Here is a 20,664-nt window from a genome sequence, read left to right on the forward strand (position 1 = left end):
CTACACGATTTTAAACCCAATTTGCCCATCGGTGAGCTCAGCGACCGTCGGGCTGTGATCAGGGGTAAATCAGCGATCGATCGGCGGTCGCCAGTTGTTATGTGTGAACTACTCAACAATGCATCAAAATGGCTTCCCAACACATTTCTGACACATCCAGCCAATGAGAGCAGGCAGCTGGCAGAGCGGGCAGCTACTCTTTCACTGCAAAACACTTTTTACTCACCTCCAGCTCTCTCTGTAGCTCAGACGATCCCTGCTACTTGCATGTGATGATCTATTCTTTCACCCATATTGTGTCTTTATAATTTTTTTCCCTTTATAATAAAAAACAACAGGTGTTTCGTGTGTAGTGTCGCGTCCTTTCCCGATTCACATTTCAGACTACGCAACTTGCTGAACAGCACGGAGATCAGCTGACAATGAAAATTAAAAAGCAAACTGAGCTTTTGAATTTGAAAAGGCATGGTTTTAGAAAATAAATAATAATAAATCATTTCATAGGCCTGTTGTCAAAGTCATTCATCAAACCCAGTGGGTTCAACAGTTCAGTCCTGGAGGTCCATTCTACTAAAGCTGTAAATATCCAACCTGAAAGGCCAGATAGTGTTTGGCCAATCTGATCCTCAGTGTGAATGCCGATGGGACATCAGCTTTATGGCTACATGTCCCTACCCTTTGTATAATAGTCATAAATGTACTGTACACTTGTGGACTTTAGCTAAGTGCTCTGACATGTACAGGAGGAGAAGTTAATGTTTGATCTTAGCCAGTCATCATCATGGGCCAGGAAATCTTCATGGACACACTCTAATCCTTCCACTCGTGTTTTCCTCTGCAGTGCCATAGCGCAGCCATGCGTCATGCTGTATTTATATGTTTACAGCAGTCATACAGACTATGCTTCATGCACCATGAGGACTGATGATGAGGATAGAGAGTAGCGATTGTGTGAGAGCTGTCTCTGGCTTTATTTCCAGGCATTTTTAATTTACACAGTCCATCTGTACAGGTGGTGAAGATATTCCGGGTTAGTCGAGGTGAGAAGGCAGATCTGTTTGTGCGCCACCATGGCGTCTCAGTGCGCTCTCTGCTCCTGACAGCCCAGTCTGTTCACTGCAGCAATTTTACACACAAAAATCAAACTGAAAACTAAAAGGTGATATGCACAGAGGAGATGATTAAAAACTACTGAGCTCTCTTCTGCAATTCTTTAATGCTCTTTGATGTTATCGCGGGTTTTTACAATGATAATTCCATCAATTAGCCAAGCTAAATTCTGAAAAGGACTCCAAAGCTAAATTCACGTCTAATATCGGGGCAAGGCGATCCTGCATCCTGCCACCTGACATTATCTTGGCTTTTGGCTGGCATAAGAGGCCAGAGGCAGAGGCCTACAGAGGCTGACCATAAGTGTCCGTGGCTACACTCTGGCCCTCTCTGCTGCGCTCCGGGGGGGCTGATGAAATATTTAGCGGAGATTAATTTAAGATTTGGCTTATTTTGGTTCTTTTACAATTGAAAGGTGCAGTATGGAATAGTTATGGCTCACTAGCGGCAGCACAAATAACACTGCTGGTTTGAATGTTTAAATGTTGAAGTGATAACATGTGATATGAAGCAAAATTAAATATGTGAGAGCCGTCATAATCTATTCCTCTCGCATATAATTTTATTTTTATATTAAACCACTACATACATGATGTAATGAACTTTTATTGTGTATTCACGGACATAATTTTTTGATTGACTACTTCATTGACATATGAACAGTAACAGGAGTGGAAATGCTAATTTGAAACATTTGGTGAGTTTTGGCACTTTGGAGGATAAACCCTTTGTTAACTAACTTACTTAGGTTAGCTAACTAAGTTACAACTAAGTTAGCTAACTTAAACAGACATACAAACCGACCATCAGACAGACGGACACACATACACAGAGAGATATACCTAATTAAAATATATGATAAATTGGTTAGCTAGCTCTCAATGACGTTTCAGTGTGATGCTTTGATGAGGTGTGACAGTGCGCTTGGAGGATGACGTATGACTCTAATATAGGCATACGTGACCACCCCGTTTTAGCAACTAAGCAACGTTTGCAACTTTGAGCACACAATTAAGCTATTTGTAAAAATATTTGCCGTATGGTGTGGTTAATAAACATTGTAAGGAAAATATGAAAAATCGTAGATATGTCAAAATACACCGGAGGAGGGCTTTAAGCCCTTTAAGAAGCCCCACAGACAGTGACAGCGGTAACATATCCTCATTGACCTTTTTTTTCTTTGTTGGTAAATTATCTGCTCTCCGAGCTCATGCATGTTCCTGTCGTGCCCATGTAGTAGTTTCACCAGTGCACACAGTCAATAGGTTGTCAAATCTCCAGACACGTTTCAACATGAAACCTTTTTTAAATGATACATTGTGTGATTACTAATCGACAGAAAACAATTACATCTCTACACCTGTATGTAGTGGTGTAGATGTATAAGTTGTGAATGCTCAAGGAAGGTCAAAGTGTCTCAAAATTGTACTTATGTACATGTTTGGACTCTAGTAGATTTAATAAATCAGAGTTAGGTAAGACTAGGCCCAGAGGTGGGTTGAATGGAGGTGAAGAGGTTAAAGGCAGACAGAGTGAAATCAGTAGTTGGAATCTTTTGTACCTTAGAACAGGATATTTTGAACAAAATGTGTCTGGCACTGAGATGGGAATATTCCCATACAATCTCTGTCATGTGTTTGTTTAGATAGAGAGGAGACTAATTAGTGTTAATGATCTTCCTGATGAAGGAATGATAGTGGGCAAGGAGGAACGAGATTGAAAGGAAAAGATAAAGTGTAGTGCTGATGAGAAAACCTTTCAGCAGAGACTCTATTCTCCAGTGTGGCTTAATTAATTCTGGTTAGCGTGGCTAAAAGGATACTCTTCATTCTCATCGGGCTAATTTGGTTCTTTGGACACACTTTGTTCATCCTGGATGACATTACTTATGGACATTATCTTGAACAACAAAATGTGTTAATATGATTGGCTGACTGCTGTGATTGCAGTTACATGAGGTTTGTTGGGAACCCTCCCAGCATGCAACAGGTCATTCTCATCTAAAATCATTATATTATTATAAGAAATGAGAGCGATCTGATAAAGGGTTCATGTATGCCCTAAAATGTCTTGGTCATGATCCAGCTAACTGTTAATAAGCTGCCCTAGATTTCCACATGAATGTTAAGCTTGAAAGAACCAGAAATCCATAGCGCCAAATCACAACAGTTATCTCCCAGCGCTTTTCATAAAAGAGCAGACTAGCAGTCTAGACCGTACTCTGTGATGTTATTTACAGAAGCCCAGCAATTCCCACCAAGAGCAAGCACTAGGCGACAGAGGCAGAAACCTCGAGCAGAACCATGGCTCAGGGTGGGCGGCCATCTGCCTCGACCGGTTGGGGGTGGGGGGGAAGAGAGGAACAGAGAGAGAGAGGAGAGGGGGCAGAGAGAGAGGGATGGAAGGCAGCCTACACAGGATACACACAGAGGTACAGACAGTAAAGGGGATGTTGCTATAGACTAAATGAAAAATGGTACAGATATTTATAGTAGTGTTAATGATAATAATAATAATAATAATTCTTATTTGTAGAGCACTTTTCAAAAACAAGTTACAAAGTGCTTTAACAAGTGTAAAGAATAATACAAAAAAACAAGAGCATGAAAAATTAATATAAAATTAGTGAAATACAATAAAATAAAAGGGATAAAATAAAGTCAAATAAGATCGGGAAAGGCTCTCCTATAAAAGTACGTTTTAAGAAGGGACTTAAAAGAGTTCACTGACTCAGCCGACCTGATTTCCTCAGGCAGGCTGTTCCAGAGCCTCGGGGCCCTGACAGCAAACGCTCTGTCCCCTTTAGTTTTCAGTCGAGACTCTGGAACAGACAACAGACCTCTGCCCGAGGATCTCAAGGTACGCGCTCGTGCGTATGGGACTAAAAGGTCAGAAATATAACAAGGCGAGAGGCCATGAAGAGCTTTAAAAGTGATCAATAGAATTTCAAGTCAATTCTAAAACATACTGGGAGCCAGTGTAATGAAGCTAAAATAGGAGTAATGTGGACATATTTCTTTGTTCTGGTTAAAAGCCTGGCAGCTGAGTTCTGGACAGTCTGGAGTCGATCAATAGATTTTTGGGTTAAACAGGTGAAAAGGCTGTTGCAATAATCCAGGCGTGATGAGATGAAGGCGTGTAAAATGGTCTCGGTGTCCTTAAAAGTTAACATAGATCGAATTTTTGCTATATTTCTAAGTTGATAAAAACATGATTGAACAAGCTTTGTGGTGTGCTGCTCGAAATTTAAATTACTATCAAACCAAACACCAAGGTTCTTTGCCACAGGCTTAATGTGATTTACTAGGGAACCAGCAGATGGCAGTATTTGATTTGCCATCTGCTGAGACCCGATGACCAGGATTTCTGTTTTGTCTGAGTTCAGCTGGAGGAAATTATTTGACATCCATTTTTTAACTTCACAAAGGCAGTTGTTAAGTGAACTCGGCATTCCAGGGTCTGTGGATCTGACGGGCAAGTATATTTGTGTGTCATCAGCATAAATATGAAAAGAAATGCCATGTTTATGGATAATATGTCCAAGGGGAAGCAGATACAAGGAAAACAAAATGGGTCCTAAGACCGACCCCTGAGGCACACCATATTTAACTGGACAGAATGAGGAGACATAGTTGTTTACAGACACACAAAACTTCCTATTTGACAGGTAGGATGAAAACCATTCTAGGGCAGTACCAGAGATCCCCACCCAGTGCCTCAGTCTGTCTAACATGATGTTGTGATCAATGGTGTCAAAAGCAGCGCTAAGGTCCAGGAGTACCAGGACTGAGCACATGCCTTCATCAGCAGACATTAAAAGGTCATTGGTGACTTTAAGCAGGGCAGTCTCAGTGCTGTGGTACGTCCTAAAACCAGACTGAAACTTTTCAAATATTTTGTTATTTTCCAGTACAGTGAGCAGCTGTTTGGACACAATTCTTTCTAGAATCTTTGCAATAAAAGGCAGTTTTGAAATTGGTCTAAAATTATGTGGGAGGGAGGGATCTAAACCAAGTTTCTTTAAAAGTGGGTTCACGCAAGCCGTTTTAAAGTAATCAGGGACACAACCAGTAGATAGGGAGCTGTTGAAAACAGAGATCAAATGGGGCCCAGCAGAATCTATTACTTTCAGTAAAAATTTTGTAGGTATTACATCAAGTGGGCTGGAGGACACTCTCATTTGTGATACTGTTTTTAAAAGCTCAGACAATAAAAAAAAAAAAAATAAAAAAAAATAAAAGCTCAGACAAGTCGATGGGATAAAACTGGTTAAAACTCTCTTGTTGCTGGTGAGGAACCTCTGAGTAAGAGGCCACGGGGGTAATGGAGGCTCTGATTGACACCACCTTATTGGTAAAATAAGATAAAAACAATTCACAGTCATCGTTACTTCCAGCTGAGGCACAAGGAGGGGTTGGGTTTACCAGCCGATTCACAGTCTTAAACAGAAACCTGGGATTGTGTTTATGTGTAGTAATGAGTTCAGAAAAATAGTGTGTTCTCGCATCCTTAACCATGTTATTGTAGTTAATTAATAAATCCTTCAGACTGAGGTAATGGACTTGGAGACTGGATTTTTTCCATCTGCGCTCTGCTTTCCTGCATTCCCTTTTGAGGCTGCGAATGCTGTCATTTATCCAGGGTTGCTTACTAGCTTTAGACGTAGGCCTAACCTTTAGAGGAGCAGTAATATTTAGTGACGACAAGCAGATATGATTGAAGTGATCGACCAGATTGTTGGTGTTGGAATCAGACAGGTGTTGGCTTTGGCTCTGAAAGAATGTGCAAAACTTTGAAACACTTTGTTCATTAAAGATGCGAGAACACACGGAGCTTGGTGAGGCTGCATGAGTAACAGGCGAATCACAGCTAAAAACAATACATCTGTGGTCAGATATGGTCATGTCCACTAATTCCACAGAGGAAATGCTGACACCCAGGGTAAAAACCAAGTCCAGTGTATGACCACGGTTATGTGTTTGTCCTTTGACATGTTGTTTGAAGTTAAAAGAAGTGGCCATATTTAAAAAGTTAGTTGCATTAACATTGTTGGGGTCATCAACATGAATATTAAAATCACCACAAAGAACAATTCTGTCATAATTTAAAACCAGAGTAGATAAAAATTCAGGAAGCTCTGATAAAAATCCTCCAGGCGGTTTTGGGGGGCGATAAATTATTACAAATATGATAGGTTGCCGCCCTCCAACTTTAAGAGTGAGAACTTCAAATGAGTTAAATTCATCACAGCGTACTTGATGACATTTAAAATTTTCCCTATACACGCTCAGTAGCCCACCACCACGACCACTGACCCTCGGTTGACTAAAACAATCATATTTAGGCGGACACAGTTCAGCTAGCTGGCTATAGTCATTCATTTGCAACCAGGATTCAGTTAAAAACATAAAATCTAGATTTGCAGACAAGATAAAATCATTTAAGATAAAAGTCTTACTTGAAAGTGATCTCACATTGAAGAGAGCCATTTTAAATGAGTTTGTTCTGGGTGCTGGAGTTGGTGCAGTTGTCCTAATCCTTAAGAGATTACTAATATTTCTGTGTGGGATGTTCACATTTCGGTTTACTGGTCTATGCGTGATGATGACAGGAATAGAAGTCTGTGGAACAGCGCTGGTAGCAGACGGCTTTACATGCCAGCAGGTGGAGACAGTTGTTTGTGGCAGTGAGGAAGAGATGTGTTCAGTGAGCGGTGGTGTGTCCAGGTGTGCTGCATGAAATAATAATCGTAATGTTAATTATTATAATAACAATAATAACAATAGGACTAGTAACAATAGTTGTAGCAGAGGATGTCGAGCAGGAACACAGGGGCAGCAGGTGACTCGCAACCACAGATCCAGACTCCACAGCTCCAGAGCCAGAAACACCTTCAGGAAGTGATGGAGGAGAAAGGAGAGGGACGAGAAAGCACAAGACTACCGGAAAGGGGTGTAGTCGAGTTAGTAACAGGCAATAATGGGATGAAGTTGCATACAGAGGGAGAGAAAGTAGAGGAGAGTGGAGCTCAGTGCATCATGGGAAATCCCCCGGCAGTCTAGGCCTATAGCAGCATAACTAAGGGATGGTTCAGGACTCACCTGAGCCAGCGCTAACTATAAGCTTTATCAAAGAGGAAAGTCTTAAGCCTACTCTTAAATGTGGAGATGGTGTCTGCCTCCTGAACCCAAACTGGAACCTGGTTCCACAGGAGAGGAGCTTGATAGCTGAACGCTCTGGATCCCATTCTACTTTTGGAGACTCTAGGAACCACAAGTAACCCTGCATTCTGGGAGTGCAGTGCTCTGGTGGGGTAGTAAGGTACAATGAGCTCTTTAAGATAAGATGGTGCCTGACCATTAAGAGCTTTGTAGGTAAGAAGAATGATTTTAAATTCTATTCTGGATTTTACAGGAAGCCAATGCAGAGAAGCTAAGACAGGAGAAATATGATCTCTTTTCCTGTTCCTGTCAGAACACGTGCTGCAGCATTCTGTATCAGCTGAAGAGTCTTAATGGACTTTTTCGAGCAGCCTGATAATAGGGAATTGCAGTAATCCAGCCTAGAAGTAACAAATGCAAGGACTAGTTTTTCTGCATCATTTTTAGACAGGATGTTCCTGGTTTTCGCAATATTACGTAGGTGAAAAAAGGCGGTCCTTGAAATTTTACTTAAACGACATGTCCTGATCAAAGATAACTCCAAGATTCCTCACAGTGGTGCTGGAGGCCAGGGCGATGCCATCAAGGGAAACTATATCTTTAGATAATGAGAGTTTAACATTAGAAAATTACAGGTCATCCAGGTTTTAACATCCTGAAGACACATTTGAAGTTTAACTAACTGATTAGTTTCATCTAGTTTGATCGATAGATATAACTTAGTATCATCTGCATAACAATGAAAGCTTATGGAATATTTCCTGATAATATTGCCTAAAGGAAGCATATATAAAGTGAAGAGGATTGGTCCGAGCACAGATCCTTGTGGAACTCCATGACTAACTTTGGCGTGCATGGAGGACTCATCGTTAACATGTACAAACTTAAACCAGCTTAGAGCGGTTCCTTTAATGAAAATGAAGTGGTCCACTTTAAAGTACTGTGGTACATAGCCTGTTGATAAAGATAGATTGATCATATCTAGTATAGAAGTGCTGACTAAGGGTAAAGCATCTTTAAGCAGCCTAGTCGGGATGTGGTCTAAGAGGCAGGTTGATGGTTTAGATTAAGAAATTATTGAAGTTAGTTGGTAAAGATTGAGGGAAGCAAAGCAGTCTAAACATATATCTGGTTTTACAGCTGTTTCTAAGGTTCCTGAGTTTGGAGATAAGTCGGTGCCAGTTGAGGGTTATAGTTATAATTTTATCATTAAAGAAGCTCATGAAGTCGTAACTACTGAGAGCTATGGGAATACTTGGCTCAATAGAGCTGTGACTCTCTGTCAGCCTGGCTACAGTGCTGAAAAGAAACATGGGGTTGTTCCTATTTTCCTCTATTAATGACGAGTAGTACGCTGCTCTGGCATTACGGAGGGCCTTCCTATAAGTTTTAAGACTATCTTGCCAAATTAAAGGAGAATTTTCCAGTTTGGTGGAACGCCAATTCCTCTCAAGTTTCCGCGATATTTGCTTTAATTTGTGAGTTTCAGTATTATACCATAACCGTATTTGTTTTAGTATTTTCTTTTTTAGAGGGGCTACAGAGTCGAGTGTCATTCGCAGCGAGCCTGCAGCACTATCAACAAGATGATCGATTTGGGAGGGACTGAAATTAGCATAGGAGTCCTCCGTTACTTTGTGATTTGATAATGAATTTAGAGCTGATGGAATCGCATCCTTAAATTTAGCTACAGCATTATCAGACAGACATCTTGGATAGATATTTTTGCCCAGTGGCGTGTAGTTCAGCAATACAAACTCAAAAGTTATAAACACATACTTTGTGTTTTAGAGACAAGGACCAACACAAATACTACAAACACACTCAACATAAAATCCTGTATTTCAGGTGTATAAGGTGTGCAGTGACACGTTTGACTCCTACGACCAGCACTACGGGAGGGGACTGGCCAAGGACACCGTTAAAGATGGTATGTGTGTATGTGTGTGTTTCATGTTTTTATATCCCGTTGGGAACTTCAACCTGATTGCACACTAATGGGGACAAATATATAGTTTTACCAAAGGTTTTCACTAACACATTTTGTGACTTAATACCACTGACACTAGCCATGTTTCCATCCAATTGTCATGTGAATTTTAAGCATACTTTTGAAATGTTGCAAAAAAGAAAAAAAAAAGTAAATGCAAAATATGTACGTTTCCATCAGCTGGTCTGGAGCAAATAAACCAGGCTACAGCAAGTGTAGTTACGTCAGTAGTTGACGTTACACATGGCTGGAATAAATAAGATGTATGGGTTCCAAACCAGAAACAAAACCAGTTGCATGAACCTGATGACTATTGATCTTGAAAATATTGGTATTGATATTGATATTGAAAATGGAGCGAGGTCCTAAGGAATGTGTTTCAAGCGAGCAAGTTGCTGCCAGCCATGTCTCCGCACGTAATGGGAATATCTGGTGTTTCGCCGAGTTTTGCATGCCTCCCGAGAATTGCATGAACCTCCAAATACTGCTTTTAAACACTATAATATCCTTTGTGGGGTTCATCAATGGTTATAAATGATTCAAAGTATTTATTCTGTGAACGTTTAGAGTTGTTAATATTTTATTACACTCAGTAGTCGTAGCATTCATTGAGATTCAGCAAAAAGATGCGGTGATAACCCCGTTCGATCAGCGTGCAGAGCAAAGTATCTGAAAAGGACCTTTAAGAGGTGAATGCATAATTCGGCAGAACAGGTGATTAAGGCCACCTGCCGAGATTTGCATCCACCTCTTTTCTCAGCAAAATGAGCGTTACTAGCCGCGAGGTGCATGAAATTCTCGGCAGGCATGCCAAACTCTGCACAACCGGGCAAGACAGCAGAAACAGCTGATCAGAGTTAAAAGTTCGCTACATCAGAACTTATTTGAAAAATGTGTTACCATCTCCCATTTAGCGCATTTACTCTTTTTCGACAAAGGCAAAACCACCTCAAGTGAGCGTAAAAACTTTCATGTGAAATTAAGGAAATTTTTTCCAAATTTTGCCGTTTCCATCAACCTTTTCTAATGCAATACTTCAAAATGCGCATTAAAAAATGTTGATGGAAATACGGCTAGTGAAGTGTTGAAGGAACCTTTCAGAATAACTCCAAGTGATCACATGCTTATTAACATGTGTGCTGACAGAGGAACAGCCAATCGGACACAAGCATTTATGCCTCTTCTCTCCGCTCCTCTCCACCAGGCCTGGCTAAATTCTTCCATAATGGTGTTAGTCTGAGGAAGGATGCTGTGTCAGCCAGCATCCGCAGAGTGCAGCGTATCCTCCACTGGTTTGAGTCCCAGCGCCAGCTGGCCTTCTACGCCAGCTCCCTTCTCTTCGTCTACGAGGGCCTCCCCTCCTCTTCCTCCCCATCCTCCCTTTCTTCCCTTCTTAGTACCCCTTCAATCAGCCCAATGGCAGGGAAGACTGCCACATTATTATCTGCAAGTGATAGTGGTTGGGGTGGGGAGGGAAAACCAAGACAGGAAGTGGTGGGGCAGGAAGTGGCTGAGTACAACAACAACAACATTCAGGTGTGTGCACCCTGGGACTACAGCCTGGCCACCATTTACACCAACCAAACGAAAGGCGGCCAACACCACAGTGCCAAGGGTCATCTCCATGCCAACAGTGGAGACAGTGATGCTGTGGGGATGACAGTGAGTTCAGTTTCTAGAGATAACATCTCAGCGATGTGTGAAGAAGACAACTCCGCATGGAAACGGACAGGCGAGGCGCGACAACCACCGAATGCAAACGGAAACAAATCACAACTGGAAGGGAAGGGTGAGGATGCAGAGAGGGAGGACAGCTGCAGGAGAAAGAGAGAGGAGGAGGAGTTGAAAGGATGGGGGGGCGACGCAACAGAGGGGAGTGGAGGAGAGGCGGAGGTGGAGGTCAGGATGATCGACTTTGCCCACGTTTTCCCGAGCGAGAGCCACGATCACGGCTACATCTACGGCCTCAAACACCTGCTGAAGGTGCTGGAGCAGATCTTCTGTGATGCTGCCTAGAGCCCTCACTCCTCCCTGCCTTCTCTTTACCTCCAGGCCTGCTCAATGAACCACTGTCTCCATGTCAACCCTCAAAAGACAGCAACCTTCAGAGGACAGAGGGACGAATCAAAGAAGTGAATATGAAAACAGAAATATCGTCATCTCATCTGTCTGTGGTCGTCCATCCGTCGAGTGTGTGTGTGTGTGAGTGTGTGAGAGAGCTAAGTGGAGGTAGTAAAGGCCGACTGCTGTGCTTTCCCTGTGATCAGCAGCACAGCATGCACTAATCAATCCATGAAGGCATTACGACCCTGTACTTAAACACAACATTGTCAGCTGCATGGTTTACTGATGCTCAGATACACTCCATTCAATTTGAAATCTTTTATACCATGGGCACTGAAATTAGCTGGCAGACATTTGTCAAAATTGTATCAGAACACCTCAAATTAGGGGTGGGCAGGGCCATATCTAAATACATACCGAGAGATGATATGAATTAGTCAGCCATACCTCTTATACTGTAAAAGCTGTCCCTTTAATATCTCTGGTTGAATTCGACCAGTGTGGGAAATGCTGCAAATCAGTGAGCAGCACTGAGTTTTGCATCAATGTGATGAAACACCAGATTCTTCAGTTAATCAATTCACTTATTTTATTATCCAAATTATTATTATTATGCAAAAAGCAAATGTTCCCATTTATTCTCTATTCTAACAGTTTCTCAATTTCAAGGAAATGTACTATTTAAAGATAGAAATCTATATTGCAGTATAGTTATTTTTACTGTGATAGAAGATTTTATCCATATCATCCACCTCATCTTAAGGTCCACTCACTGCTGAAAGTTCAAAGTGAAGAAAGTTTAGTTCGTGTTTTAATTAAGATGTGTAGCATTTGACTATGCAGTGTACCAGGAAACTACCTAAACTTAGAAATAGCAATTATATTTTGCTGCAGCACTCAAAACATTTTTCTTTTAGCCACATTTTGGGAAATTAGCTAACAAATTCCCAAAATGGTTACCTGGATTTGGTTCCTTTAGGTTTACAGTATACTGTCAAATTACAAACAAACCAGAGCTGGGAAACAGAAGTCCATTCATCTCCACCGAAACCACCAAGTGAAAAACTAAATGTGGGTTCAGAATGGCCTCTTGAGGGTCAAACTGACAGATATGTCAATGATAAGAGTGTTAGCATCGGGGAAAATAAGAAGTCTGGAGAATGTTGAGGTTTAAGCCGGGTCATCATTTTGTGTTTTTGTTCTAACCACTGTCTCCAGGTATCTAACTCAGGTAAATTTACTGTAAAAAAAAAAAGAAAGAAAAGAGAAAAAGCTTAATATTACTACTTTGATCCTGTCAGCAAGATGAACCTCATGCTGTCTGGCTGGTAAGTTGTTTTATATAGTCTTACTCAATGTTTATCATGTATCGTGATTGAACTTATCTCATCAATGTTGACCTTCGCGTCATGTTTTTGACCGCTTAACCTTACAATGATCTTACACGTTGTATTCTGTTTTACCATGGCTGTTTGAATTGTTGTACATGTTGGGCTGCCACATCAGCTCTCCTTTCTCTTATTATTATTCCGGTTATTTGGTGTCCCCCTCCATCTGCTCTAGTTTTAGGAATGGGATTGTGTTCATACCTTGTACTGCCAAGTTTTTATAAAACTACTTAAATCAAAAGGTAACATTGCTTACGAGTGGGTTGGACATCAGTGCTATTACTCTGGCATTAAACATTAGTTATTCCTTGATTTTAAGTTATATGCAAGAATAGGAAAATCTACCATTTCTCTCACATATTCTGGTGAGATGATTGTTTGAAAAGGTTTTTTTGTTTGAGAGAAGCAACACAATGTGCTGTGATTGGTTAACATGATATTACCTAATATATGACTTCCATGAGGATTTTAAGATTGTAGTAAAATGATTTTTGAAACTTGCTGCTTTAATGGGAGTCGACTGACAGACTCATGGTAAAGAGAGAAAGACAGCGATTGAATGGAGGGGGAGGGGGGTAGTTGTTGTTAGTAAAACAGAAGTAAGCAGGTCCTTTTTACACTACAGCTAAACTGGTTCATGTTGCTTGATTAACTCTGATTTAGTAGGGTTGACTAATGTGGGTTTTAGGCAGATATTCTGTATACATTGAATGATGCTAATTTTTTTTCATGCCAGGTATGTAAAAGGTTTAGTGAAACTGGATGAAGACCAAAGACCAGTGACGTTCATTTAGTTGTCATGATTTATGGAAGCCCCAAGCAGCCTTGGTTGCTGCCATTTTTCCGTCTTGTCTTCAGATCACAAAGTGTTTTCTTACAATCATTCCTTCATTATCATAAGGTGTAGTTACTTGGTTTTTCTGGAGCTGTCTGCCACATATCATGGCCTTTATTAATAGGTTGTGTTTAATCCATAGTTGAAGGTCACAAGATGTGGCTGACAGCTCTGGACAGTGGACCTTGTTTTTGTCAAACTGCTTTTTCCATTTTCTAGGTTGAAACTTCAAGCTCAAGTTCTGTTAAGTTGTGCTTGGATTGTCTGATTTGTAGTAATTTGTTTCATTTCAGGTCAATTCAACACCTATTTAATTTCTCTTATTTCAGACAGGGGGATTTAAATAGTCCAAATGTGTAATATGCACCACTGAAGCACAATCTAAACTGAAAGTTATCGACTTAAGCTTTCACAGCAGGTTTTACAGACAGCACTAAATATGTGAAGTTAATTTAGATCCTCCAGTCTGATCTGCAGTCAGTCCTATATATTAGTCTAACCCTATGTTCTCCTAATGTTCCATCTCACTGCTCTGTTTTTACACACTAGGGCAAATAAGTATATATAATTTTAATTCTTTGATGACTCAGTGGGTCAGCTATGTGTTTAAATTGTTTTCACTTAATCATCCTTAAATGCTCAGCAGTTATTTTGTGCCACTGTCTGGTGTTAAGGTTTCTGGACTGGTTGTCTGGCTGCAGCTGCTTTAAAATGTGAGGGTAAATCTCATTTCTCCAGTACACCACAAACCTACTTGTATTTTAACCAATAATATGCAGAGGCCTCTTCAGTTTATGTAGCTTGTGATGTAATTATATGAATATTATGAAAATTCTGATCTTTTGTAAATTAACTTGATTATGATTTTAATCTGAACCAAAAGAGACAGCGAACTATTAGTATACAATATTTTCTCTAACGTTTCTTTTTAATAAACTTGATCATTTGTTCAAAATAATTATTATGAAAGTTCAGGAGTCCTTTAAATGATGTTTACAGGAGTTAGAGAATGGTTTTCCTATCACTATTTTCTGTTGCTGTCTCCATGTCATCTCTGTGTTTTGAATATTGATTATTGATCATTCCGGCAGCTTTGTGAATCTCCTCTCTGTATTTCTAGCCTGTTGTGTAATTGGTAACTAACATAAACCATATCTTGCATTTGTATTCTGGGCATTGTTGATGACATTGTTTTAATGATTGACTGACTCATTGTGATGCAACTTTAACTCTCTTCAATCAGTGAGAAAAAACTGTTATTAAAATTTTTATTTCAGTGTGGGTGGGCAGCACATCCACTATGTCCCTTACATTACACTGAATGTATGAACCAGCATTTTGTCCATTCAAATGTTTCCTTCTTAAGGACTGTGTTTATTCCCTTTGTTACGCATCATTTTTCTCTAGACACTATGTTTGGCTTTTCCAGACTCCTCTCAGGCAGACATTAGCTTCCAATCCACATTATGTCTGCAATTAACTGCTTAACAGTCCGTTTTAAATGCAGACTGATTTGGAGAAGTCTGAAGCACTGAATTACCACACAACAGTAACAATACAAAGTAAAGTAAGTTTTGTTCATAATGGAGCCTGGAGTGTGCCATTGGAATAATTGTAGGCTTCTACAGTGTAATACATATAATTATATCAGTTGGCAAGATAATCAATTAAAATTACATTTGCATTTAAATCTATAATATAAAAGTGAAAGTAAATGGTCTGTACTTGTTTAGCCCCTTTCTTTACATGTCACTTTCACCCATTCAAACACATTCATACACGTAAGCCAGACGTTGCCGTGCATGGTGCCAACTGCTAATCAGAAAGGAACTAATCATTCACATTTACAGTTTTCATTTCATTTTTTGACACTTAAAAATGAAACAAAACCCCAAAATACAGTGATGAAATGAAAATTGTAAATGGAAACAAATGTATTGCAGAGTGGAATATGGTAGGCAGACACAAAAGTAAATGAAAAAAATCAAATTTAAAGATAAAACAAGTGTTTTGTTAAAATTCAGTCATGCATCATATGAATCCAGAATAAGGAAATAAAATTATTAATTCTAGGTCTGCACAATTAATCAAAATATTATCGAAATGCAATATTAAAATTGCAGAAGCCACTGTTTTGGGCTAAATGTATAAAGAAGTAGCATTATGATGAAGTGCTGTAGGGCTGCAGAGATTTTTATCATATAATGCAGCCCAAACTGGCAATTATAATTATTATTATTTTTTAAATCAGTTTTTTAATGCATCATTTAAATGCAAATCAATTTAAAATACCCCTTTGTAAAGTATATATTTTTTTATTGATGGATTAAACACTGTAAAGGTCTATAAGTATTCAAAGGCTCATTGTGGCGAATGTGTTTCAAGTCTACAGTTGATTTTCATACCACAGTGAAGTGGATAGACACCATTTGCTGCCTAAAAGGTGGAAGATGAAGACAAACGAGTTCTAAAAATATATGCAATTGGTAGTAAATGGCTTCATGCATGCATAAATACAAATTTATTTAAGGTTATTTGGACCTATGTTGACCTCTAGCTGCAGCCTGTTGGAATTACAGCAACACAGTGTCAGAATGGACCACACTGACTGGGTCAGAGTGATTCATGAAAATGCAACCTGATTGTGCAGTATGAGGGCAGCTGTGGTCAGCCACACTGTGTTTTAGGTGCATCACTTTTTTTCTGGCTTTAAACTGCTGATAATTACGATGCAAAATGTCAGATTGACAAAGCCAGTGATGAGGTGAAACGGTCAAAGTGAATCTGTGTTAGATCTGGCTGTATGTTGCTCTCTTTATATGTTCTGTTCATTTGTTTACATTTCAGATGCTCACCTCATTACCAGGACAGGTTAGAGGCCAGAACATGATTTCTATCATTTAACTCCAGCACCAACTGGAGTTCTTTATTTGTCTATAATGCACTGCAGACAAATGAAATAGCCAATTTATGACATGTCCTCTGAACTGTACACTGCACTCAACAAATAGTCTTCTTTTTGCAGCTTTCCTATGATTAGATCATTTTGGCAGTATCAGTTCAACTCAAATCATGTAATCAGTCCTATAAATGATCAGTTCATTAAATGTCCAGCTGATTCACTTAATTCATCACATGAAGTGTTGGTTGTTCAGAAACATTGTTAGCTTACTTGTATATTTTACTTATTTCTTTTAACATTCTCCAGAAAGTCTTTTTATCGTTTGAAAAAGTTTCATGATGGAGGGTGTCGTGCATTTCCATACATGTGTCATGACATTTACATTTATTCATTTAGCTGATGCTTTTATCCAAAGCGACTTACAATTGCTATACATGTCAGAGGTCGCATGCCTCTGGAGCAACGAGGGGTTAAGTGTCTTACTCAGGGACACACTGGTGGATGGGTCACAGTGGGGGATTAAACCCGGGTTTCTCATATTAAAGGCATAGTCCCATCCATCACGAGAAATCAAACTTTGTTTCACTAATGACAAAATGAATACAATTAAGTTTTGACAATATAAATAGGTTACTCTTAAGTTTACAGAATTTGGACAAATTCAAAGAGAAATCCAAAGAAAAAGCTAAATGTTTAAGAAAACATTGATGTTTGATGTGATCACTTTCTCACTATTGACACTCCACTAAGAATAGACACAAGAGCAACTGCTGTAAATGCTGCAGCAAATTTCAAAGTAACTGCTAGTGAATTTTTTAGCACATTGAAGCAAGCGGCTCCCTGGGTGACAAATCTCTAACTTGGTTGGATGCTTTGATAATTGGACAGCAGTAATCAGAGTAAATTGTTAAACTAGCAGTGTGCTTCCTTAATGTGGTCCAGAAAGAAAAAAGTGAAGAGGTGTATTGTCGTCTCGGCCCATCAGAAACCTTTGCTTTCAGTTTGCGTGTTTGAAGAACCATCTCAACAGTTAAAAGAAGCTCAAACAGTGAATATCTTTCACTACATTTATCAAACTTTTACTGCTACTTTAGCTGCATTCACCAGTTCAAAGCTGACATGAAATGCATCCAGTATCTATACTGTCTTTCCCTTTTGACACAAATTAAGCATTATTGAAAGAAAAAGACTTCATTCACACATTTTACTAAATAGCATTCCCTAACTACATGAAAAAATGTCTGGTTCTGATTGGCTGTGATAATCCAACTCACTTTTCTTCTGGGTGACAACTTTTGAGTCTTCGTGTGATGCCTAATGGAAACTTCAGGTGAGAATGTGCAGAGCGCTAAACAGTGTGCATGCTTGTGGCATGATATTGTTGGGGTGCCATCTTACAAACAAATAACAAAACAAAACCTGTTGAAGGTTTGAATGTGTGCCAGGTCCAGTTCAGCTTCACTTCTACCAGTGTTGGATCTCTGTGAGTCGTCTGCTAACAGAAAGATGTCCGAGTGAAGTCAACACATGGTGAGGAACTGAACCTGGTCTGCGCTTATGAGCCCTGTAATGGAGCTCCTCATTGTGGTTTATGAAGAGGGTTTGAATTTTGATCTATTGGATTTAACATGTGTTATTAATGAGCCTGAAGCAGAACAGAAAATACCCTCGGTGTACATAGAGAGAGGAACTCAAACAATAAAGTCCCTCTAAACTATCCTGATAACTTGTTATTTTTTTCAATAATAAAAATATTAATCAAACTGTTTGATGAGCTGCTTCTTTCTGGAGACCTTTTGAGAAAATAAGACACCCTTTTCACACTAACACTGTGATGAATTATGGAATTATTATTTTATACAATTAAACAATAATAAAATATAAATAAGGTAGGAAAGTCCTCGGAAATGGTTAAAGATGGCAAACAGAGCCAGTATTACAGGGTTCATCAACAAAATGGAGCAAGACAACCTTTTTGATGATATTGGCCAGGGCTGACTGGACCACCCTGATGTCTGAGCTTGGGAGAGGCGGCAGAGGTGTGGTGGAGGCACTTTAAAATATCAGAGGAATTGGTAAACGTTTCTCAGATAAAAGTTGCCAGTTGGTATCATCTTCCCCATGGACCTGAGGTAGTCAACCCATCTGTAAAAGCACAAGGTTGCACTTCACAGTGCTTGAGTCATAACAAGAACTCAATATATAACAAATAAAGTCACACTTGCTTTTTGTTTTTGTCCACATAGTCCAAAAACCTCCACGAGGGGAGCTGCTCGTAAAGAACACAAAGAACTTAATTCAGCTTATTTTTGAAAATGTGTTTTCCATCTGCTTCTATTCTCCAGAAAGAAACTGTCTAAACATGGAATTAGAACCTTAGATTACTCAAATGCTTTTTTGGGCTGGGGAAGATCAGGTTCCTAATTCCAGGGTCCTGCCGCTCCACTGGAACTGTTTCCTTATAACTTCTATGTTTCTATGTGGTCAGAGCCTGCAGCTGGCACGCTGGTCATGGGCTGTGGGCCCTTATCCTCTTCTTCCTCCTCCTTCTTATTCACAACTACAATGAACAGAGGAACACAGGCTTCCATGCAGGGAAGGACAATCAAAAGCTTAATCCAAAATCGGAAACATTCCAACAGCAGAGAATACAGGTGGGTCATGTGACGTGGTCAATGGTCTGTATTTGTACAGCAGCTTTTTGTGACTACTCAAAGCACTTCACTGCATCACATTCACCTTCGACCAGAAGATCGAATCACCGACCTTCTGGTTAGTGGACGTTCTATCTCCTGAGCCACAGCTGCCACCATGAATAGAAACAGTGCACGACACAACATGACACAACAATAATCCGACAAAGACTGAACTGATCAGAGGGTATAGGGAGAGACGCCAGGCGCCTGTACCACGGAGCAGGATTTATTTATCCAGATAACTTCAGAGTTAACCCGGGTTTTTAGTACCACGACGGTGGTTCACTTCGTACTGGAGTAGAGCGCCATGGTAAGTTGAGTGCTGAACGGCTAACCTGCTCCAGAGCATGTTATGTTCCCCTTCGAGGGAACTCGAACTGCGTCGGTGACGACACTATGGGAACGCCCCTGGGCGTGGCAGGGGGTATATAAGCACGCCGGCACATAGGACACATAAGCCCTTTCTATGAAGCAAGGCACTCCAGGCGGGGTGAGGTGTGGTGGACCGACGCAGTGTCTCGTTCCCCTTATCAGGGAACAAGGGTTACATACGTAACCCGAGACGTTTCTCAAAGTGTGAGGGGTGGCCCAGCCAGCCGCATCACACAAATCCTGGAGTGACGACCCTGCGAGGAGGGCCCTAGAAGCCGCCATGCCTCGAGTAGAGTGCGCCCTTACAGCCATAGGTGAAGGCAAACTGCGCACCTGATAGGCCAGGGAAATCTGAACGATCCAGTTGCTGATGGTGTGTTTAGAAGCGGGGAGCCCAGCCTTGGGGGACCCGAAACACACCAGCAACTGGTCTGCTTTCCTCCACCGGGAAGACCTCAGAGTGTAAATACTCAGTGCTCTGACAGGGCAGAGCAGATGAAGCCTCCCGTCCTCCGCCGTCACATGAGGTGGGGGATGAAATGCCTGCAGCACCGTGGACCCTGCTAGTCTGGCCGGAACCTTAGGGACATAACCTGGACAAGGGTGCAGGATGGCCCTGACCCTCCCCGGGGCAAACTCCAGGCATCGGGGAGACACCGAAAGTGCCTGGAGATCCCCCACCCTCCTCAGAGAAGTGATAGCGAGGAGAAAGGTCATCTTAAGGTTCAGGTGCTTGGCCTCAGCCGACTCCAGGGGTTCGAAGGGGGCCTCAGCCAGCGCTTCGAGAACCACTGCCAGGTCCCAGGTGGGAACCCTGGAACGAGTCACGGGTCTCATCCTCCGGGCTCCACGGAGGAAGCGCACGACCAGCGGAAGCCTCCCCAACGGCCCATCACTCAGAGGGGCGTGGAATGCTGCAATGGCAGCCACATATACTTTGAGCGTGGACGGGGAGAGGCCAGCGGAGAAACGGTGCTGGAGGAACTCCAGTATCACAATTACCGAGCAGGTAACTGGGTCCACCGCCCGTTCTCTGCACCAGGTGGTGAACACATTCCACTTTAGGCCGTACATCCTTCTCGTGGACGGGGCTCTGGAGCTGAGCAGCGTTTCGACTGCTCCTGTCGTCAGACCCGCCTCTAAGAA

General features: G+C 41.0%; 1 protein-coding gene across 2 annotated transcripts in view; it reads left to right on the forward strand.

Moving 5' to 3' along the window:
- The window catches only part of ipmkb (inositol polyphosphate multikinase b), a 36,204-nt gene extending 18,037 nt beyond the window's left edge, over positions 1-18,167 (forward strand). For both annotated transcript variants that reach the window (XM_038735200.1, XM_038735201.1), the window contains 2 exons: positions 9,120-9,201; positions 10,466-18,167. In XM_038735200.1, coding sequence (XP_038591128.1) covers positions 9,120-9,201; positions 10,466-11,277 — 894 coding nt within the window. In that variant the 3' untranslated portion in view covers positions 11,278-18,167. The remainder of the gene's footprint in view (positions 1-9,119; positions 9,202-10,465) is intronic.
- The last annotated feature ends 2,497 nt before the right edge of the window (positions 18,168-20,664 follow it).

The sequence above is a fragment of the Micropterus salmoides genome, unplaced genomic scaffold, assembly GCF_014851395.1.
Source record: "Micropterus salmoides isolate LMB-PRFRI ecotype aquatic unplaced genomic scaffold, ASM1485139v1 Ms_hic_scaffold_21, whole genome shotgun sequence".
Lineage (NCBI taxonomy): Eukaryota > Metazoa > Chordata > Actinopteri > Centrarchiformes > Centrarchidae > Micropterus > Micropterus salmoides.